The following is a 20,836-nucleotide window of genomic DNA, read 5'->3' as shown; positions in this document are numbered from 1 at the left end:
CCCCTGGCAGAGCTGGGGGACCCTCGCCAAGGGGTTCACTGGGGCTGCAGCCGCGGGGGGTCTGGGGCTCCCCCGGCCCCAGCTCCTTCCTGGGGGTCTCGGGGAGCCCCCAGCCCCGCGGCCGAGCTGCCACGTGGGAACTGGCTGGCGGGGACAGGGACGGGGATGGGGACAGGGACGGGGACAGGGACCCTCCCCGGACAGGGTTCACTCCCGTGGGAACAGGCCGGGGGGGCCAGACTGGCTCCAGAGGTTCTGGCCCTCCCTGACCTCAGGCGCCTTTAGGGACAAAGGCCTCGCGTGGGGGGGACCTCCAGAGCCGCCACTGGGCCACCCACCCGCCCGCTCCACGCTCCCTGGACCCCACTCAGCCGCGACCACACCGACGCCAGCGTCCCCGTGGGACGCGCTGGGGACGGCGGCCACGCGGCCTGGTGCCCCCTCCCGCCGACGCCGTCCCCTCCAGGCACGGCTCGCAGGAACCGGTCACGGCCACCTCGGCGGCGACTTCGGCCGAAGCGGAGAAGCTGCTCAAGGCCAACGCGGAGCTGCCGCACGTCAACCGGGAGGCGCGGACGGGGACCCCCGGTGACACCCCGCTCTCGCTCAGCTGCCGCGGCTCAACCAGGAGTGGGACCGGACCTACCCCTTTTTTTGCAAAAAAATGCACACACGGCCCCCGAAAACGTGCAGGGGGGAGGCACCGGGCTGAGCCCGCTTGGGGACCCCCCCTCGCCTCCGTGGGTACGGGCGCTCCTTGGCCAACCTCCGCCCCTCGCCTTCCCCGGAGCTGTGAAGCTTTTGGGGACAGAGCTGGGTGGTGAGAGCGAGCCCTGCACCCAGAGGGACCCCAACCCTGACCCCCACCCTGACAGGACCAGCTGCAAGCCCTGAAATGCCAGGTAACCCCCCAAAAAAGACAGGAAAAAGGCAGCGGATGCCCCTCCCCGTCCCCAGAGCTCCCGCCGCTGCCCACGCTGAATTCGGCCATAGGGAAAATGCCAGCCCGGCGCGGGGTGGGGTGCAGGCAGCTGCCTGCCGGTGGCTGGGGGAGCCGGGGTGCACCCCCTCCCGCTCTCCCTGGCAGCTCGCACCTTCGAGGATGACTTCGGGCAGGAGGGGTCGGACAAGGAGCCCCGGGCAGGGGGTCGTGCTGGTGCTGGGGGGGGTCCGCAGCTCCCGGGGGGGCCCGGCCCTGCAGCATCGGTGCCTCCTCCGGCAGCTCTGCCCCCGGGCTGGAACTGGGGCAGGAAGGGCTGGGGTCGACCCCACATTTATTTACCGAGTCGACCCCTTTCCTCGGCCTCCCACCAAGTTTCCACAGGCGGTTTTCAATAAAAAGGCAGCAAAATGAAACTTGGGCTTTCGCCGCACCCGCGAGACGCGAGGCACTGGCTCGTCCTTTTCTTTGTCGAAGAGGAAGGGCGTTGGATCCAAAAATCATTTATCTGCCTTGAGAAGAGCCAAAGTCTTCATGGGTGCTCGCCCCAGCTTGGACAAGGCGTCCCGGGCCGGAGCGTGGCCGGGGGGTTGATGCATGCACAGTTCTCCTAGCAGAGGAGGGAAGGACGGGGACAGTCCCACCAGGAAAGGGCCCACACGTGTCCCTGCTCCGAGTGGTCCCTTGAGCTTTGCCGCAGCAACGGGCACATCAAGCCCCAAGGGGAAGGTCCAACACCGCCGGCCTTTTGGCTCCAAGAAGCAGCACCATTGGTTTCAGCATCAAGACCGAATCCGGGTCCATGGGGACGGCTACCACCGCCGGGGCCGGGCTGAAGGCGAGGGACAAAGCCCTCTGCTGCTGAGTTCGTCTTGATGCTTTAACACTGCGCTCTGCAACCCACCAGGAAAGAAGAGGGCTGGTTGCAAAGAAGGAAAAGCGAAAGAACAAGCGAGAAGGTGTGATGGACGTGCTGACGGGTGCTGAAGGCCACCAGCAGCCCTCAATTCTTTTGTGCAGCAGAACAATGGCCAGAAACATCTGCTTGGCTACAGAAGTGGTGCATGTTGTTCTTGCCCACCCTGGGAGCAGGCAAAAAACCAAAGCACCCCAGAAATGGGTGTGTTTTGCTGTTCGCTCACCACCCTGAGGTGAGGAGCTGTATGTTGAATAAGACCAGATCCCTCCTCAATTCAGTCATCACACCCAGCGCAGTAGCTCCGTGCCTCTGCTTTCAAGGTTAACCACAGATGCGATCATTGATTACACCAAGTAAAACCCACAGGATCTTGGCAGCGCACCATCCCACCTCTCTCCTCCCCGACGAGCCTGATCCACCACCGCTGGCATCTTGAGGTCCGGCTGTACCGAGCCGTTCACGCAAACCGCTGTTGGCTCCGTAGGGAGATGGTCCGTTCCTGCCGAGGGAGCAGAGCCCCTCCATCACAGCCTCTTCTTGTACCTGCGGTTTGATCAAGCATTGGGGTGGGCTCGGCTGCATCCCTCCAAGCGCAGGTCTCAACCCCTTCCAGCCCGACTAAGCGCGCACCACTTTGTTCTTGATGTGCTGAACAACCCCAAACATCAACAGGGCCTCCTTGAGAAACGTATGGAAAAATGGATGATAAGGTGGGAAATTGAAGGAACTATTGGATTCAAAAGGTTGTGATGAGCATTAGGAAGTCCCAGTGGTCACTGGTTATGGAGGAGGCGGCTATTCCTCGCTCTTCAGCACTTTTGAGACCACAGCTGGACCCTGTGTCCAGTTTGGGGCTCCCCAGTACAAGAAAAGCAGGCGTGGAGATGCTGGAGCCTGTCCAGGAGGTACAAGGAGAGGCCGAGGGCACCGCTGGCTGCGAGCGCCTACCAGGAGGGTCCAGGAAAGAGCCAGGCCCTTCGTGGAGATGGGTGGTGAGGGGGCAAGAGGCAACGGCTCAAGTCGCAACATGGGAAGCTCTGATACATGGATTTTTATTAATAATTTTAAAATCATGCGGGTGATCACACAATGGAACAGGGCTCCTGGATAAGAAACCCCATCCTTGGAGATGCTCACGTCTCAGCTAGGCCAGGCCCTGAGCTATCTGCCTGGAGCAGGACGATGGACATGGAGGTGGGACCTTGCCTACACAATTCTGTGCCAAGGTGCAACTGTTTGAGATGGAGCACCATACAATCTTAACCACCCCAAGTTATCCCTTCCCCATCTCACGCACGGGGAAGATCCCTCATCTGGCCAAAAGCTATTCCCCAGAGGGTCACAGGGGCTGTACGCGATTCGGACGCAAGATCTGCTGAACTCCAGGCCCTTAGGGATGGTGCAGATGCTACCCATGAGGTGCCTACAAGCCACAATTAAGCAGAGCCAGACTGTTCTCAGGGAACCTGAGCTCACCCTGCAAAATCCATGTCACCCACTGGATGGGTTCGAGGAGCTCGCTCCAGCTGGAGAGCTGATGGGCACCACAGTCCTGTGTCCATCCCACCCAGCCACTTCTCATCTCCTGGAGACTTTGACACTAGCGCTACTACATGCCGCTAAGGAGGTCGAATGAAGTACAGTACCCTTTGGGAGAGCTCCGAAAGTTCAGCTGATCCGAAACACAGCTCATCAGGGGGGTAACAGCCACTTGTTCACCCTCAAGTCAACCCTACTCGAGTCATCCAGGCTGGGTCCAGTGCAGGCAGCAGGAAGGAAACGGTTGGAAAACCCACGAGCAGAGAGGCACGGTACCAAGAGGTACACAGCAAGCACAAGCTGCCCGGACCGCTTTCGAGCTTACAGCGACCAGCCCACCTCCACCCCATCCCAGGGAGCTCAGCCCCAGGCCACGCAGCAGAAGAAAGGCAGCCCGTGGAAAGGAACCGGGCCAAGCAGGGACGTTTATTCAGTGTCTTAGTGACAGGCGGCATCAAGTTTCTACTAGTTCCAAGGTCGAGTCCTGACGAAAGAGGACAGACCTCTGCAATCTCATCGAGCTTGTATGGTTTGGCCCTTTGGGGCCAGAGTCGTGTGCGAGTACGTTTGTAAGAGCAACATCTGGAGCAGGCATCAACTTTTTTTTTTTTTTGATAGCAAGAGCTGCCAGAGTAAGGGGGAAGAGTCTTCCAGAAGATAGGGCGAGGGCGCCAGAGCCTGATCCACCAAGTCTTGCTGCTCGGCGATGCCAGGGGAGCGCGGCTGGTCGCTGGAAAGACCCTGCCCGGCGCAGTGGCACGCCAGCCTCTGCCGGCAGCGACCGACCCGGGCTCTGGAAAATGGCCCGAGATTTGCTTTCAGGAGAGAGACAAACAAGATACAACACCGTACTGTCAAAAAACGTAAGGCGGTTGCCGTGAAATAAAGCCACCTGCATATTCATGTTTTCATTCACACTGCGGCTGGTCGCTTGACAGCGTGCGCACAGAGCGGCACCAGCCGCACCTCTGCCAGAGAGCAAAAGGAAAATGTTGGTTTCAAAAGAGCCCCCAAAATACATCTACTTTAGGAAAAGAGATTTGCAGGAAGAGAGAACAGCAGAACTTTAGCTACCACCATCATACGGCTGGCCCCAGAGAGACTTCAGCAAGCCAGGGTACCTGCATGCTGGGTTCGGCTCCCCATCAGCTATCAGACTGCTCTTCCTTCACAGCGGTTTGTTACCCGCTTCCCCAGCTCACATCCCCCCCCCCCAACATCATCCCACTTTCACATGCTAAACAGTTTATCCCCCAAGGAAACCCAACGGCAACTCCTTGTAACCATGGAAATAAGGCAGCATCTCCCACTGTCCCTTCCTCAGGAACAGCTGCCTGCTATGAAAACGTACTCTCAGCAGAAGGTGCTTCAATCTGCGCTGGAAGTGCGGCCATAAGCCATCTTCTGCTCTCCTGAAGCTGTGACAGCTGCCCGTCTCCTGCAAGCGGAGCCCTTCCCGGTAGTCCCTTGGAGGTGATGTTCCCGAGGCTCCGACAACATACGGATCAGCAGCGCCTCATCCTCTTGCTCCGCTGAGCAGCGCTGAGGGCAGGGTTTGGGTGCAGAAAGACGTGAGGTTTCTCCACCGACCGGAGCGAAAGCAGGGACTGACCTTGTCCAAGTGGTGGGGCAGCATCTGCACGAGGAAACTGTAGTCACATTTCGGCTTGCTCCAGCCCAACATCAGGCAAAAGCGACTGCGGGTGAGATTTGCTGTTCCCACTCCAGGACCGGCACCGTATTCCACACCTGCAAGCACCGAAGACAAACGGAAACCCTCCGCTGCACCTCCAGCCCATTCACAAGTTCTCCAGAACCTCAGCACCCGAATTGTTAATAGGAATCTCGTTAAGTTCCTCTCCCACAGGGATGCTGACTTGATGATTCTCATTGAAAACACACCCAGCCTGACAGAGCACCAACGCATCTGCTGAGTAGGCGGTGCAAGACGCGGGTGTTTAATACCGTAAAGATTGAGAATCGATGGAAGACTTTGTGTGGAGCCGAGCCCATCCTCAGCTCTCCAGCCAAGATGTGCCCTTTAGCTCCCCGTTCTCACATAACACACTCACCCTGTCAGATTCCCTCCCCCCCAGCGTGCGTGCGGGCAGGGATACAGGGGGAAAGCACGATTTCGAGAACACAAAGCGGAGAGCCAGGCTCAGAGTCACCACACCCTTTTTTATATAGCAATTTGATGCAGCAAGAGAGAAAAAAGGAAAAGAGATCAGCTCCCACCCAGCAAGCCAGAGATTCCCCTAACTCTCAGTGCTTTCGTTCCTATGTTTAATGGAAATGCACACAAAAAAATTCATTAAAAAATAGACAGTAACGTCGAGTAACATTGGTGCCAAACACTGTCCAACTGGTTCGTCGCAAACATAGCTAATATAGCTCATGCACACACCACCCACAACAACCACCTTCTGGGGCTCCTCCGTGCCCGCGCCAGCCCCTCCTGGCTCACCAGGAGGAAGACCAGGCACGCCAGGACTACCTCGCCGCTTGGTCAATTAGGGTCTTTGGCCCCTTTTATTTACCGTGGTCTTTCCATCGCTTCGGCAAGTGTAAAGAGGCCAATGCCAGCCTGACTGCTTCATCTGCTGAGTGAATTTTGCTTCCATGCAGGGAAAAAAAAAATTATCTTAAATGAAACTCTGGCATGGCCTTCAGTCAACACCCCCCCCCCCCCCCCCCCGATAACGTGAAAGGAGAAATGCAGCAATTACACATCTGCTTGCCAAAGCTGCCCCAGGCTTTAGAAGAAAGAAAACCCACTTTCCAAAGCTCTAGGATCTGAAATCCCTGGTAGCAAAAATTTATTTTCATGACTGAAGACAAGGAGAAATTTATAAACGTATTCTAGCAACCAACCAATAAAACAGTAAATATTCCATTCCTGTGACTTATATGATCACCCAGGAGCAATACATCCAGAATGGCTCTGCCACGTGCCACTACTGACAACCAGGAGTATGAGACCATGTGCACATCACCTGTCCTTACTTCTTCCCAACCCCACATATGCCAGGGAAGTCTCTTTGGAAGGTCCGCAGTGTATCCAGACATCCTCCGAGTGACTAGTGTCCAACGTTAAAAGGAGAAAAAATAAAGCAGCACACTCATTTCAAAGCCCAACAAAGACATCAACATTGTTAGATTCTCCTAAAAATAAGTAGTTCCAATTCATTTTTTCTCCCCCCAAAGACCATGTGCCTTGGCCAACGTTCAGCGCATGAGCAGGCTGTGCTTTGGTCCATCCACTCTCTCCAGCTTCTCAAAGTGTTTTCTGGCATTGCGGATGTTGATCAGCGTAGCCGCAGAAGCTAGGACGGAAAAGGGACAGGGGAGATAAAAAAAGTTAAAAGGGATGCGAGTAACCGAGTCCTCAGAAGTTAAGTGCTGCCTAAAAGGAACGTCCCCATCAGCAAGCTCTCTTATTTCAACCCCACTGCTCCCTAGCTGTGCAAAATTTAACGCTGGAAAATTTTGGAAAATTTTCCAAGTTCTGGAAGATTTTCTGGGCTGTTTGCTGACCCCAGCGCAACACCGAGGAAGAGTCCGAGTGAACTACGGTCAAGCAGTTTGCTCAGGGGGAAGAGCTGCACGAGTCACCACAGCTGCTCATTTGCTGCTCCTCAAGCACAATATCATCACAGCTGGTAATTCAGGCAGGGGGTTTACGCAGGTTTTCCCTAATTCAGGAAACCACTTGAAAAGAGGAGGACAGGAAGCATCACCACTGTAAGCCACAAGGCTGTCCTGGACAGCGTCTCTGAAGCACCTCAAATCCTAACAGAAGCAGTTTCAGTCAGAGTTGTGTAAACAGTTAAATAGTCGCACTGTGCCTGTACGGGCTGGCACTGCTGGCTCCAGTTTCTTCTTTAAGATAAATAGATGCTACTATAATTAGAGTCCTTGCCCACCAAGACAGTTCAGGCAGCGAGAGCAAAAACTCAAATACGATCCACCTCTGCTTCCCCTCCAAAAATCACCGGGGCTGCCAGACCAGAACAGCCCAAAAGAGGTTATTAGACATGACCTACTGAATCGGGTCACATCTGTTCTAGTGGTTCCCCCCCGCTGCTACGATCCTCCGCTCGACAGCAACGAATAGCTCAGCTGTCAAAGGCACACGTCTCTTGCCTTCTGCAAAGTCAAGACACTTCTTAACCACCTTCCCCCACCCTCTGCTCAGACAGAGCAAACCAGCAGGACAGCAGATCCCTCTCTATCTTTTAATTACAATCAGTTTTATTGCTTTGCCTGGTCTTTGTCATTTTTCAAGAGAATCACAGTTTAAACTAGACTTATTCCAGCTTTTTGCCCCCACGAACAAAACCAGGCCAGACACTTAGCTTTGCTTCAACTTACGTATTGAAGGGTCGGACATAACCACCATGACATATGTATTTGACGTAAAGATGTCAATGAAAGCAGCAAAGTTAGAGTTCCTGACCTCCATGCTCTGGAAAGAAGCTGCCAGCTTACTAAGAGGGGAGGGGGGGAAAAAAAAAAAAAGAAAGAAAAAAAGAGTAAATGAACTATTACTGTAACATTGCCTAAACAGCTTTTGCACCCACCTAGCCAACATCCCATTATTTGAGTTGTTGGTAACAAAGAAGTGTTTGAGTCCCCACTTGGCAAGCAACACCAGGTGCAACTACAAGTTTGGTTTGGTTTGGTTTTTTTTTTTAAAGAAAAAACCTCTTTAGCTTTCGGCTAAATTAGAACAATATAAAACGATCTGGGCATTGAAGGGTGAAGGTAACTCAAGATACACAACCCCGCTGACTGTTTGAGTCTGCTGCGCCCAAGAAGCCAACGTCACTTGCCCCACGGATGTAACAGCTCTGTCATTTAGAAGGACAGTTGAACTCTCTGTGGATAACCAGGAGAAAGAACTATGAAACGGAAACATCTGGAGACAGCTCTGTACACCATGCAGCCACTTCTCCATCCTATTCAGGCTCCAAACACGTGCAGGTGTTACCAACAGACTGCAGAACCTGGAGGCTGTTCAAAAGCCAAGCTACTCCAAAGCAAGCTTTCCACTTTTCCATTTGAAATACTGATAAATAGGGTCCGCAAGCCTCTTCCTCCCAAACCAGCATTGTGGTACAGGGTCTGAAGCAAAGCTCTCCACCTGACTTTCCACGGCACTGTTGACTGTCACTAATTTATCAGCTCAGTCCTGGAACTTCCCTACCTTGCCCAGGAAAATGAGGCCTAGAAGAAAACGGTTGTTTCAAAACAAACCTCGTTCAACCATCAGCAAAGGAGGAAGTTACAAAAGATAACAATTAACTCAGTTATGTTTAAGCACGGTGCAATTTAACATCTCAGCTTGCTGAGGAGACATAGAACTAGAATGAATTGGGAGAGCCTTCGTGCTTCTGGATGAAGCCGAAATACCTGCTGAGGTATCTTCCCCACCTAATGATTAAACCAGCTCACCTGCAACTTAGCTTGAATTGTTTAATAATGTTGCTGATTTTCTCAAATCTGTGGACATCCCGCTGTTCTTTGCACTGATAGTGAGAAATGACCTGGAAGGCAGAACAAGAGAGAGGGCAGAGTGATTTATTTCAGCACAGGTTTCTCAGGCTCAACAGCAATTACGGGAAATGGGTGGTGACCAGGACAGGGATTCCCTTTGCCTTTTGCTGATTGAATCTTGGAAAACTATTTGCAACAACACTTGTGGTGCTTTCATGGTAAAACAGGACTCAGTAATACAATCACCAGGAAGCCCTTCACAAGCCCAGATGCAAGTATGAGATATGAAGAGACACTGTTGTCCATTTGAGGTGTGAATACTCCAACTTAGCAGCAATTTAAATCTTAATTCAAAGAAAAAAGAAAGTGCAAGGAGAGGAAAAAAACTGCAAGACCATCACCTCAGGTAGGGGAAAGAGACACTTGACAAATGCTGGAAGAGCTTTTCCTTCCCAAGTTTTCGTGCTGCAGATTCTCAAGGACTGAACCTGAGAAATTTCCCATTCTGCAACACGTAGGATGCACAAGTACTGCTCTCAAAGCCAAAGCAAGCCGTTCCTCCCCAAGAAAAGCGGAACAAAGGCAGCTGGTTTCCTAGGGAGTTCTCTCTCCATCAGCTGAGTCAGACCAAGACTGTGCTAAGCTGTCTGCATTCAGATCGGTTCCCCTCCTCTTCCTCCCACATAGCGATCCAGCAGCAACGTGCAGACCTTAGTGCCTGGCCGCAAAGATTCAGAGGATCACAAGTTTTTAGGAACCCTTGCAGCATGATCCACTGCTGCTCTCCCTCCCCGACCATTCGCGCAAGGCTGATAGCCTTTACTCCTCAGCCAAATTAGCTAACGGGCCGAGAACTGCATTTACTGCATATGGGGAATGGCACACAATCAAATAGTTACATCATCTTTGTTCCCACGGCAAACCAAAAAGGAATATTTTAAAAACCTTATGCCGTGTGCTTTAAGCTCTTAAGAATCATGAAACCAACTGCTACTGGAAGTGTCAGATGCCCTTGCGCAAGGATGTTAAACCTTTACTTTTCTACCTATGGAGTCACATTTAATGGGTTTGTGGGAACTAAGTTTTTTGGGGTTTTTTTGTTTGTTTGTTTTTTTCCTTGAGCACCTTAGAAAGACCATCATGTACTTCCTACTTTTTAAACCTGCCCAATTATTCATACATGTACAGGTTTAGCCAGATTCAAGGATTGCATTCATACCAAAGCCTTCATTGTACGCAAGTTCGTTCCTTAACTTTCCAGATGGGTTTTTCTGTTACTGTGATTTGAATACAATTTCAGAGTAAGATTTCACTTCAGGAGAAAGGAGTCCTGGGGGAAGTTTAAATATATGAAAAAAGTGAGAAGAAAGTGTCTTTTTAAAAGTCACCATTACACTGGAAATAAGCATAGAGTTTTTGTAGAGAAGATTATTCTTTTTCAGTTAAAAACGTACTTATAACGCAAGTACTGTTACGTACCACCAAGGCGGAACTACTTATTATCTACAAAAGGTCAAAAAGCAGGACTTGCCAGAAATGGCAGATGTTTACTTCTGATAGTTTAAGAAGTGAGAAAAGTAATGGCTCCTTTTCCACATTCCCTCCATCATTTCAAAATCAGACATTTGGCCATCATGGAAAGCACTCAAAAAAAAAAAAATTCAAAACCATTCCTTCAGGTCAGCAAGAGTTTTGGTGCGAAGTCTGAAGAGACCAATCCAGAAACCAAGAGTATGGACGGACAAGCAGCAACAGTGGTTTTAACCAACACATTTTACCTTGCAGAGACAACAGATTGGAAGCACAGTTACCATGCAGCCGGTAACTTTGAAAGCCGTTGCAATCCAATTGCTTGTGATCCTCTATCCATACTCTGGGTTTGTAGAGCATCAGACAAAAAAAACCCACAAAACAAAACAAACAAACAAAAAAACAAATCAAGACCAGTTAAAATGCCAGGCCAGGAGGAACTGAAAAGGCTTATTTCAAGCTAAAGAAGGTTGTTGCCCTGTGCAGAAAGGAATTCTCAAAAAAGTCCCACAGCTGACAACAGAATGGGGATATGAAACCCTCTCATAGCTTGGAAGAGGGAAATACCAATCAAGCCCTCAGCTCAACTGCTAGAAGTGGAAATTTTAGGAAGGTCCCATAAGCCGCGGTGTCATGTCAGCTACTTTCAATATCACAAGGCCTGGATCAATGCATTCTGCCATCTGGCGCTGGCACCTCTCTTTGGGCTACTGCCACAACAGCACTTTCCATCCAGGGAACTCCATCCTAGGCTGGGCAGAGGAACCCGAAGGCCAGAACTGCTGTATTCACCAGGAAAGTGGCTCTCTCAAACAGAAGCACTTCATCTGCCTCGATGATCTGAGCAAAGTTCCTCAGGTTCATTTCCAGCTGCTGGACATTGGGGATCAGCTGATAGACTATACTGGACCAAGCCTGCCAATAAAGAAAGACACAACATAAGGGCTGCATTAGCACTTCTCTGCCTCGTCCTCTCATTATGCAATATGCCCAAAACCTGATTATTTGCAGTTCTGGTTGTTGACAGCCTAGGGAAGACAGAGAGGCTTCTCCCACCTCCATGTCCAGGTATCTCTACTACAGTGGAGACTACCAATGGTACCCCAGACCCGAGTAAACTCTTCGCTAGGTCAAGTTCTTCTCCACATCAGTCACAGAGAAACAAGAATACTACTAAACAGGCTTAAAACATCCTAATTCTAAGCTGGCAATGCTTCTATCTACTGCTCCCAGATAAACCACTAACGCTTTCAGAGTTTTTTTCAATCTTGAGCAAGGTCAACATGCAGATGGATACTTGGCAGCTCGTCACTAATCCAAACAGAAAGCTCTAGTCTAACCCGATGAGTCAGGAACAAGCCCAGAAGGGACTGGGGATGCTGTAATGGCATCTGTCCTCATTCAGACTCAGGTCCTCTAAGCTCAGCTTTACCTCACTGCCTACCTACTGACTCAGGCTTGTGTCAGTGCCTGACCACGTGCTTCCCCCCAGGAGTCAGGGGGGATATTTGTGTCTCCTATTTATCAAGTACCTGATATTTACCAAACGCTCCTACCATCCCACTTGCCAAAGGCAAAGTTAAGACCCCAAGCCAAGGGCACGAGCTCTGAAGAGCTCTGGCAGGGCTGTGTCTAGAACAGCACAGGTCTGCCTCTGTATAAGCCGCTGAAATAGAGTAACCAGCATAACTGATGAACATTATGGATGCCTGCAGGAAGACAGGGTATGCCACTGCTTAGGAAGGCTGATTTCTAGAGGGAGCCGGGTACGTGCTTTGTGAAGAGTGATACCTGGCGTACGGTACTGTATCAGCCTCAACCAAACACGTCATACACTGAAGGCAGGGGAATTTGCCACGGCTTTGGATGGAATTGCCAGGATGGTGAAATCTGCCATCCAAAGTCCCACTGAAGTCAAGAGAAAGAATCAAGTGGTCCTCACCTTCAGACAAGCAACCCAGCCACTACGCTACCACCACTGCTTATCAGCATTAGCTGGCAATATAATGATCATTTGCTACCAGTGTAGCCCAGGTAGCACTCGCCACTCCCACACCTGGAAGACCTCCGACACTGCAGTCAAGACTGACTGCTAGCAAAAACACCCATCCCTCCTGAAAGCAAAGCAAATCCCAGAAGGCTAAATGCTCGTGTTTTAACAGCGCTGCAGAGAAACACAGGAAACAATTCCATGCTGGGTAAACATGACTAAAAGATGCAGAAGCTCTTTCTAAAATAGCCAGGCAAAGTGTTTAAGCAGTATTAACATACTGACACCATGATTCCAACATGTGGAGGGGTTTTACTTTTTCTAATTAAAACCAGGAAACTCTGATGCCATTTACAACAGCTAACCTCCAGAAGTAGTTGCTGCAGACCTAAAAAGGGCCAGTCACGTAGCAACTAACCCCCACGTTAGTTGCCAAACTAGTAGTAACTAACCACTCGCCTTCTTCATGCTCTTGTTTTCAAGTGGGAGGGGGGAAGCCTGATATGGAGAGGAAGCTGTACAAACCTTGTAAAGTGTTTCATCCCAGATGGAAGTTCTAAAACAAACACATTCCAAGGGACGGGAAAGGCGCTTCAAGTCTTCCTCACGCTCTTTAAAAATCTGGGAAATAAAAAAAATATTAGCAGTTGAGTGTAAATATTTCTGTCTTTGGTGCAGTTGCTGTATTGCATTTACAGCATGCATTTCAAACAAATCTCAAGTACCTACAGCACTGGAGAAAAGACAACAGCAGAGCACACTGGCCAGGACAGGCTGGCAGAAACAAACCCCTTCCACTGGAGCAGCAGGGACAAGCAGACCATGGCTGTCTCACAATAGATCTCATTGGGACTCAAAGCTGAAGTAGCTATGGGTGTTGTGGAGTGGGAATGGAAGCGGACACGCAGGAGTGTCTCTGAGGACCTAAATTTTGACAAGTCCCTGGTCACAGGCAAAAAGCTCCATCACTGAGAACAGGATAGGAAGAAAGCACTCCAGGTTCATCAATATGAGCAGCTCTGAGGCATGTACTTACACCCACTGCCCTTAGAAATTATGGTTACAAAAAAAGGGGAGCAGGGGGAACAGCAAAGACCAGACAGCCTTGTGCCAGGCTCCTACAGAACTGCTAAAAAAGCAGCAGGACAGCCAGCAACGTGCCTCTGCAGGGGGAAGACATGATGACCACCTTCACCTCAGCTTACTGCTTTTAGGAACATGACAGAACATTAACCGATCCCCACGAAATGCTGCGTGGGCCAACACTAACCATTTAGGTCCTGGGATACCAAAGGCTTCAGTAAGATTTACAGAGACAGTGATTTCACCCAGTATTTGCATGTTCTTCTGAGTTGCAAATACCTTAAAACAGATCTTGATGGGTGTGTAATGATACGCATTGAAAGTGTATCTGAAGCAAGGCCCCTCTTCTGTCTACCCCTCAATCAGGACCTCACTAGAGTCTGCACAACTATGTAGAACCAACATTTGTCCACTAGCCCCAGAACAAATCTGGACAGGACAGCATCAAGAAGATTTTAGACTCATCCTTCAGTCTGGAGGAAAGGCAGATGCAAGTGAGGAAGAGCTCCTTGAACCAACCCTATGAACAAGCTCTTTGAGCTGTTTCTGCACTGAGCTGGAGGGCAGAATTAAAACTGGAAGAGGAGGATCACCACTCTCAGACAGCATGAGTGATCTGAAGCCAACCTGCTACGTGGAAGAAGTCTGCCTATGCAGGGAGGTCAGGGTGTGGTTTCAGCCACAGGACCTTGCATGGCCTCCTTCGCAGCTGCCCAGGCACATACTCACCAGGAATCAGAAGAAAGTTTAATAAGACTTCTTGCTTCAGACAAAAGCCAACAGCCTAAAGGGGCCTCCAAACTTGCTGCAAGCCAGGGAGTGGCCGAGCAGCCAGGGATGTACTTGTCTAACCCACAAAGCTAATTTTTCTTTTGGTATCAGGAGTTGGTTGCTTTTCAGCCCAAGCTGAAAAAGCCAGGTTGGTAGGAACTCAACATCCTCCAATCTCCCTGCAACATTTCAAAACCTCCGAAAAGAACAGACGACACCAAACATGTCTGAAAGGTTGATCCCCAGCCTTTGCAGGATGCCTCTTGGGGCAGAGGAGTGCTTCAGAGGTGATCTCTGGGCAGGCAGGCCAAACAGACGGCAAACAGAATCAACCGATAGAAACCACCTTCTAGTTAACTGGGAAAGTTTCACCTCTTTTTTTTTGGTTATGCTTTAGAACAGAGCCTATGCTGGACTGGAAGTAACAGCTAAAGAGAAACCAACCATCACTGTCACCACCACCATCCACGAAGCCATCCAAATGGTGAGTAGCAAGTTTAAGATCGCTGGATTTCTTTCAGTTCTACCTCCCTTCTGGAGCCAAGGTCTGGTGAAAGTACTAGAATCAGGGCTATAAAATAAAAGGCTTAGGGTAGTTGTCACTAAAAATCATTAGTTCTGTTCTCCACTAGATTATATGCAAGAGAGAGCGATGACATACAATTTAGAAAGGGAAGAAAAAGCTTTGTGGAGTCGAGGGTAATAAGCAGTAAGGGCTTTGACAACTCTTGACACCCGAGACACCCTCCTAGGAACAGCGCTGATGGGGCTGTATTTGAAGTATGAAATCGCAACACATTAGCACAGTCAAAAGATGCTCTATTTGAAAGCATTTCTATGGCAACTATCAGCTTCTCACCAAATCCCGCTGATCCTCCTGCACCAAGTCCATCTTGTGCACTAGACAAAAGATCTTTGCATCAGGAGAGTTCTGAAGAATTGCCTCCAAGCATGACTGGTAGTAGTGCATGTCCTTCTCCAGTTCACGGCTCTCTACATCAAAGACATAGATGAGGACTTCTACGTTGCGGAAGATGTTGTCTCGCTGACTGGTGAAGTAGTTCTCCATAAAGGTGTCCTGTCTGAGAAGGAGCAGAGCACCAAAGCAAGGAGACTCCCATTAGAGCAACCAGGTCTTGCTTAGCATTGTCAGGAAAGGTGCTACGTGTAAAATACCTCCTGCTAGAAAGGCGAGGTTTGCATTTTGAGCTAGAGACCCCATCACAGGAGTCCAGACGAGAGCCTCACAGGTGGCTAAATTCCCCATGACATAAGGCTCCCTAAACATTTCCAACGGAGCAAAGTTGGATGCTCCTGAAGAGCACCTGCTCACCAGTCTCACAGGAAGCTGAAGCTTCCCTCATGTCACAGCTCGCTGCTCAGCGTCCTGTGCAAACGGAGCTACCTTGCTTCTGGACCCAGACTGGTTTTTGGAGAGTTGCATATAAAAAAGCCACAGCAGCAGAAGCTAAAATATAACGAAAACCATCAGTGTAGCCTCTTATTACAGGATTTAAATCTCCTTTAACTTTTGCTGAATATGGCTCAGACAATGCATGAGGACACAAGAGCTGATGAAGCTTAGCAAAGTTGGACAGCTCTGCTGAGGCTCTGTCAATGGGAGAGCGTTCTTCAAAAAGCTGCTTCCAGGAGCCATAGCATCACTGTCAACTTTCAGCATCACTTCTCAGCACGCACCCCCCTGGGATCAAGCTGGTGATAAGCAATTCTGAAACCAGCATCACCTCCCACCACCTCAGGAGAAAGCCCAGGTGAGGGGCTCAGGCTTTTTGCCAGCAGAGGAAAGCAGCCAGCAAGGGAAGGGTGGACCTACGCACTGCTCCTTTTATGTAGGGATAACTCAAGAGACAGTGTAATCGTGCCAATCTCTTCCACCCACCTCCATGCACAAGCTTAAGATGTGGCATCCGTTCTTTCCAGAGTTGTCTCACCAGTTTTACAGTGCGTGCATAACACTTGTTCTATTCCCTTCATTCACAAGTAGCGTACTCGATCCCTCCAGGGCAGGAGGGCCTCTGTTTTGTTACATCCCCAGCCTTATTCCCCAGAGCTAACCCCCAACAGTGTCAAAAGCACAAGAATAAACAGTACCTACCCTCCACAGTCCCAGAGATTTAACACCAGGTTTCCTAGAAATCTAACATGGGAGTGCTCCACATCAACTGGAAAGAGACAACAGGAGTTTACCGACTGTACCACACACCCAGATCAGGGCTACCTCCTCGGGCAGCCAAAAGTGTCATTCTTCACAACACAGCCCACAATGTGTAAAATTCCATCTAAACAACATTGTTGTACGTAAATCTGTAGCTGAAGGCAGTACAGAAAAAGACAGTTCCCAGAGTAGTTCAAGTCTTCCTACTCTCTACCCAGGACACTATTCTCCTGAGAAGTACAGCAGGTGGTTCCCCTTTAACAACACATTCTCTGATCTTTGCGATATTTTAAGAATTATATTAGTTCCAGCACACTCTGCAAGGCCTTAAGCAAGCCTTAAAAATGTACCAGTACCACAAAGAATGTAAACTTTATGAACAGGCCAAATTTACGGCAAAGAGGAAACCAATCCATGACATTAAGTCCTCACAGGCGCTTCCCAGCGAGGAGCATTAGATCCTGGCAACTCATACCCCTGTTTCAGAGGAATTGCTTATTGCTTTTTCAGGTCGGTGGTTTTAGAGGGGGGAAAAAAAAAAAAAAAAGAGGCAGAAGACACTAATTAAGCCTAGTGCATCATCCTGCCAAAACCACAGGTGCACAGCAAGATCACTGTGTCTCCAGATGCGCTATAGTGATCAGCTGGCTAACAACAGGAAAGCTTCACCAACGAGGAGGACCACGAGGAGGCTCTGAACACTCCTCTACTAATAGGTGCAGCAGCAGCAATGGCTGCCTCCTGATCACAAAAGAGTTAAGGATAAAAGTTCAGCAATAAAGCAGCAAAACTGAACCCAGTCCTGCTTTCCCTTTCGCTCCAGCCTCCTACCTGCCCTCAGCTGAACTCAGGAGTGAAGCTCCCTGTGAGGCGTGGCAGCTGGGAGGATCAGCAGACACCCACCTACTCCAGAGCAGAGGAGAGGCAGGGATTGCTGGAGGGAACAGCCTCGCCCCTTTAATGGAGGGGGTTTGAGCCCTGAGAATTTGCAGTTCAAACAAGAGAAGTCTTACTTGTGGCACCCAGGCGCCGTGTGTCCCTGGCGATGTAGTTTGCAAAGATAATGGACCTCATGCTGGTCTTCCCAGACCCACTTTTACCCATCAGCAGCACCTGGGAAGAAAAAAGAAGAAAGAATGAGCTACCACAGAGCACCAGGTCCTTCACGGCTCCCTTGGGGTTAACATCTTCCTGCCAAAGCCACCAAAACACACGACCAACATACTTTAGATGTGAATACATCAGAAAAGAGAGGCAAAGAAGAGTACCACGCCTGGGAAAGCAGGAGACAGACATCCTTACCACCCACAGTCACTGAATCGCGGTCAGACTGAAAACCTTTCCATCTTGTTTGCGTTCTTGAACTATGCCCCCCACCCTCTCAGGAGTCTCTGCCCTTCCAGACACCACACTCCTGTTCCTTCAGCCGGCTGCCTACCACCCAGAAGGAAGCGCAGCCAGGCCACAGCCACCGTCCACCGAACCCCCTTTTCCCAGCGCGCGCTGGCAGAGGACTCATGGAGTTCATAACCAGCACTCGGGGAAGAGCGGGAGCTGCTCCCGAAGCTGCCGCAGCCTCCCCTATCCCCAGCCCCTTGCACCCGCACACTTTCCAGACACACAGGCACCACAGGTGAAGGCTCGATGTTTTTGATGACAGCAAAGGACTTTGCCAAGACAAACAAACAGCTTTATCTCAAGCCTTTAAGACCAGGCTGGAAACAATCCCTTGCCCACTCAGCACTGGTATTCTCCACCCATTACTTCTCTCCTAATCTTGCTCTTTTCCTTCCCATAATGTGACTTGTTGTCTCTTCCCTGACAGAAGTGAAACACAAGTTACATCTCAAGTTTCAGGTGTCAGAAGACCAGCAAAAAGTTAGAAGCAGATGGGACAGACGAGTTCAAATGCACCAGGCTATGGTGTAGGGAAGACATTGACTCCAGAGTCCTGTTTGCAGATCATCAGGCCAAAGGAGAGGTAGCACCTCTGGTAGCCAAAAACTAGGGGATGATCGGGGGGGGGGGGGGGGGCGGGAAGAGGGGAGACAGTCACACAGGGCGAGACTGTACATTGTGATCTAAAAATAAAATTAAAAAACCCCGGCAGTGACAGCCAACACAGACTTGCTCACAAAAACAGCTGTTAAACAAGTTCCAGTTACAAAGTCAAATTCAGCCTTTGGCAACAGCTCTGAAAATCTATCATCAAGGATAGGTTTAACAAGAGTGCAACCGGCCTGCCCAGCCCGCGCCAGTGCCAAACGCTAGCTGGGAAGGCGCTCGCTCGACTCCCAACCTTGCTCCGCCGCTGCACGGCAAGAGCTGCCAGACAATCAGGGCAAAACAGGAGAGGCAGAATCGCGCCATCCTGTTTGCACAAGTTACCCTTCTGAGAGCGACCGCAACGTTTCACAGGCTGGCGAGTGCCCTTTCCAAAAAGAAGCTGACCGCACGCCTCGGTGATTTGGTAACAAGGACTCTTCCTCAGACAGGCAGACTGGTCAGGTCACACCTACCAGCCTTTCTGGAGCAAACCCCCAGAAAGCTACGCTGTCTTCTCCCCTGAGCTACACACAGAGCAGAAAGAGAGAACATCAACATCTCTTATTTCAGACCACCTGCAGAAACCCAATACGGCTCCAAGGCACAGCCCAAGTCAGCCTATAGGTGAACCCAATTCCCAAGTTTTAGACTGCGGAGGCCTTTCAAAGGGGTCAGACACCAGCACGCAGGGCCAGGCAGGAAACCCAATCCTAGCACACCAAGGAAAGACAGCCCTGTATTCTCTACACAGCCGCTTTAATGGCTTTGAATAGGCTTACTGCTGGAATACACTCCCCCCCCCACCTCCCAATTCTCAGAAAAAGTGCTACTCCTTCCCTGTGTATTAAGTTTCATCCTCCCAGCAGCCCTCAGTGAATGACGGGCTCCCCACACGACTTTCTGTAACACATCAGAAGGGTCTCCCCACGGGCCAACGAAGCGGGTTAGAGCATATCCTCTTCCCTCACGCTGCGGGAGGTACGCAGTGAGCACAGGGTTTTGCAACATGTACCAGCAACCCTCTCACAACAGTTATCATGGATGGCTCTGCGGTGAGCCTGCCCTACCGCTCATGCCAGCAAATAAACTCAAACCCGATTTTAATTTCTAGCACTTTAAGCAAAGGACACATCTGCTGACTGTGAGAGTCTTAAGAGGCACCTGACAGCCAAAGAACACACCGAGGTAAGATGCAAACACATAACGACATTAGCAAATACAGATGGAGAAGGAAAACCCAACTGCAAAGGATTCTCCTTTCAGTTCTTACCTTTTTCTTCATGGCTGTGCTTGGCATCACCCACCTACAGAGAGAAGACCATCTTCTTACATTGCTCTACTTTCCTCAGTTACAGGCTTCACTTCAACATCCCAATCCCACCCACAGAAGTACCGTGCAAAAGGGGAAGCACTCCCATACTGACATAATTCCCCCCAACCTCCAACCGCACCGGGCACTTGACAGCTTCTGCTGCAGACGGCATGAGGAAACTTTATAAAAGCCTCCTACTGTTAGAAAACCCTCTAACACGCCCATGATGAACAACGTTCCCGTAAATTACACGGCCCAAACAGGCCTAAGCAGGATAAACGCGGCGGGCGCTGGAAGGCAGCGGGAGACACGGCACAGCTGCCGCACTGCCCGGGTCCCCTCGCACACGGCTGCCGGGGCCGGCCTCACCCGCAGTCCCTACTCCTACCCCTTCCCCCCGGGATGCTCCGGAGCCCGCACCAAGCGCCCCGTGACCGCGGCGTCACGCGTCCCCACACCCCGCTCCCCGCGGCCGGCCCGCACCGGCACCCCGCGCCGACCACCGCCCGGCAGCCGCTGCCGAGACCCGCCCCCGCCCCGCGCCGGTGCCTCCGGCCGCCCGGACAGCCCCCGACCCCGCTCCCCCCCGGCTGTCCCCAGCCCCGCCGGGCCCGACAGTGGCTTCGCCCCCCCGCTCAGCCAGCGCCGCCGGGCCCCGCCGCCCCCCGCTACCTCTAGCCGCGATAGGCGTCTCCCGGGCCGGCTCGGCAGTGCCCGCGGGCGGCGGCGGGGGTGCCTGCCGGCCTGCCCGCCGGAGGCGGCGGAGCTCAGCGGGACCGGGCGCCCCCCGCTCCGGGGTAGGCCTCAAAGCCGCGGCCTCGCGTGAGCCCGCCGCGCCGCCGGGGTCTCGCCCGCTCCCGTCGCGGCGCCCGGGACCCCCCGCCCCCCCCAGCGGCGCTCACGAGACCCAGCGCTCGGCAGCCGCCGCCGGTCACGTGAGCGCTCACCCCGCCCTCTCCCGCGCGCCCGTGCCCCCTCCCGTCATGTGATGCGGCGCCGCCAACGGCGAGGCGGGCGGGGCGAGGAGAGGG

At 51.4% G+C, this 20,836-nt stretch overlaps 1 protein-coding gene across 2 annotated transcripts; it reads right to left on the bottom strand.

The window, feature by feature from the left end:
• Nucleotides 1-6,188: 6,188 nt before the first annotated feature.
• LOC142415049 (ras-related GTP-binding protein A) lies at nt 6,189-20,744 on the bottom strand. 2 transcript variants are annotated; one of them, XM_075513001.1, is made up of 10 exons: nt 20,478-20,741; nt 19,764-19,797; nt 17,461-17,560; nt 16,388-16,454; nt 15,131-15,353; nt 12,943-13,038; nt 11,220-11,342; nt 8,856-8,947; nt 7,773-7,888; nt 6,189-6,724 (listed from the first exon to the last, which is right to left on the bottom strand). In XM_075513001.1, exons 2-10 carry the CDS (start codon nt 19,788-19,790, stop codon nt 6,627-6,629), a joined length of 942 nt encoding a protein of 313 aa, XP_075369116.1. In that variant the 5' UTR covers nt 19,791-19,797; nt 20,478-20,741; the 3' UTR covers nt 6,189-6,626. The 2 variants fall into 2 exon arrangements, with proteins under 2 accessions (XP_075369116.1, XP_075369117.1); XM_075513002.1 differs by lacking the exon at nt 11,220-11,342 and having other exon boundaries at nt 20,478-20,744.
• Between the last annotated feature and the right edge of the window lie 92 nt (nt 20,745-20,836).

This window comes from Mycteria americana, chromosome 10, assembly GCF_035582795.1.
Source record: "Mycteria americana isolate JAX WOST 10 ecotype Jacksonville Zoo and Gardens chromosome 10, USCA_MyAme_1.0, whole genome shotgun sequence".
In the NCBI taxonomy this organism is placed as follows: domain Eukaryota; kingdom Metazoa; phylum Chordata; class Aves; order Ciconiiformes; family Ciconiidae; genus Mycteria; species Mycteria americana.
This window is presented reverse-complemented; position numbering and strand designations above follow the sequence as displayed.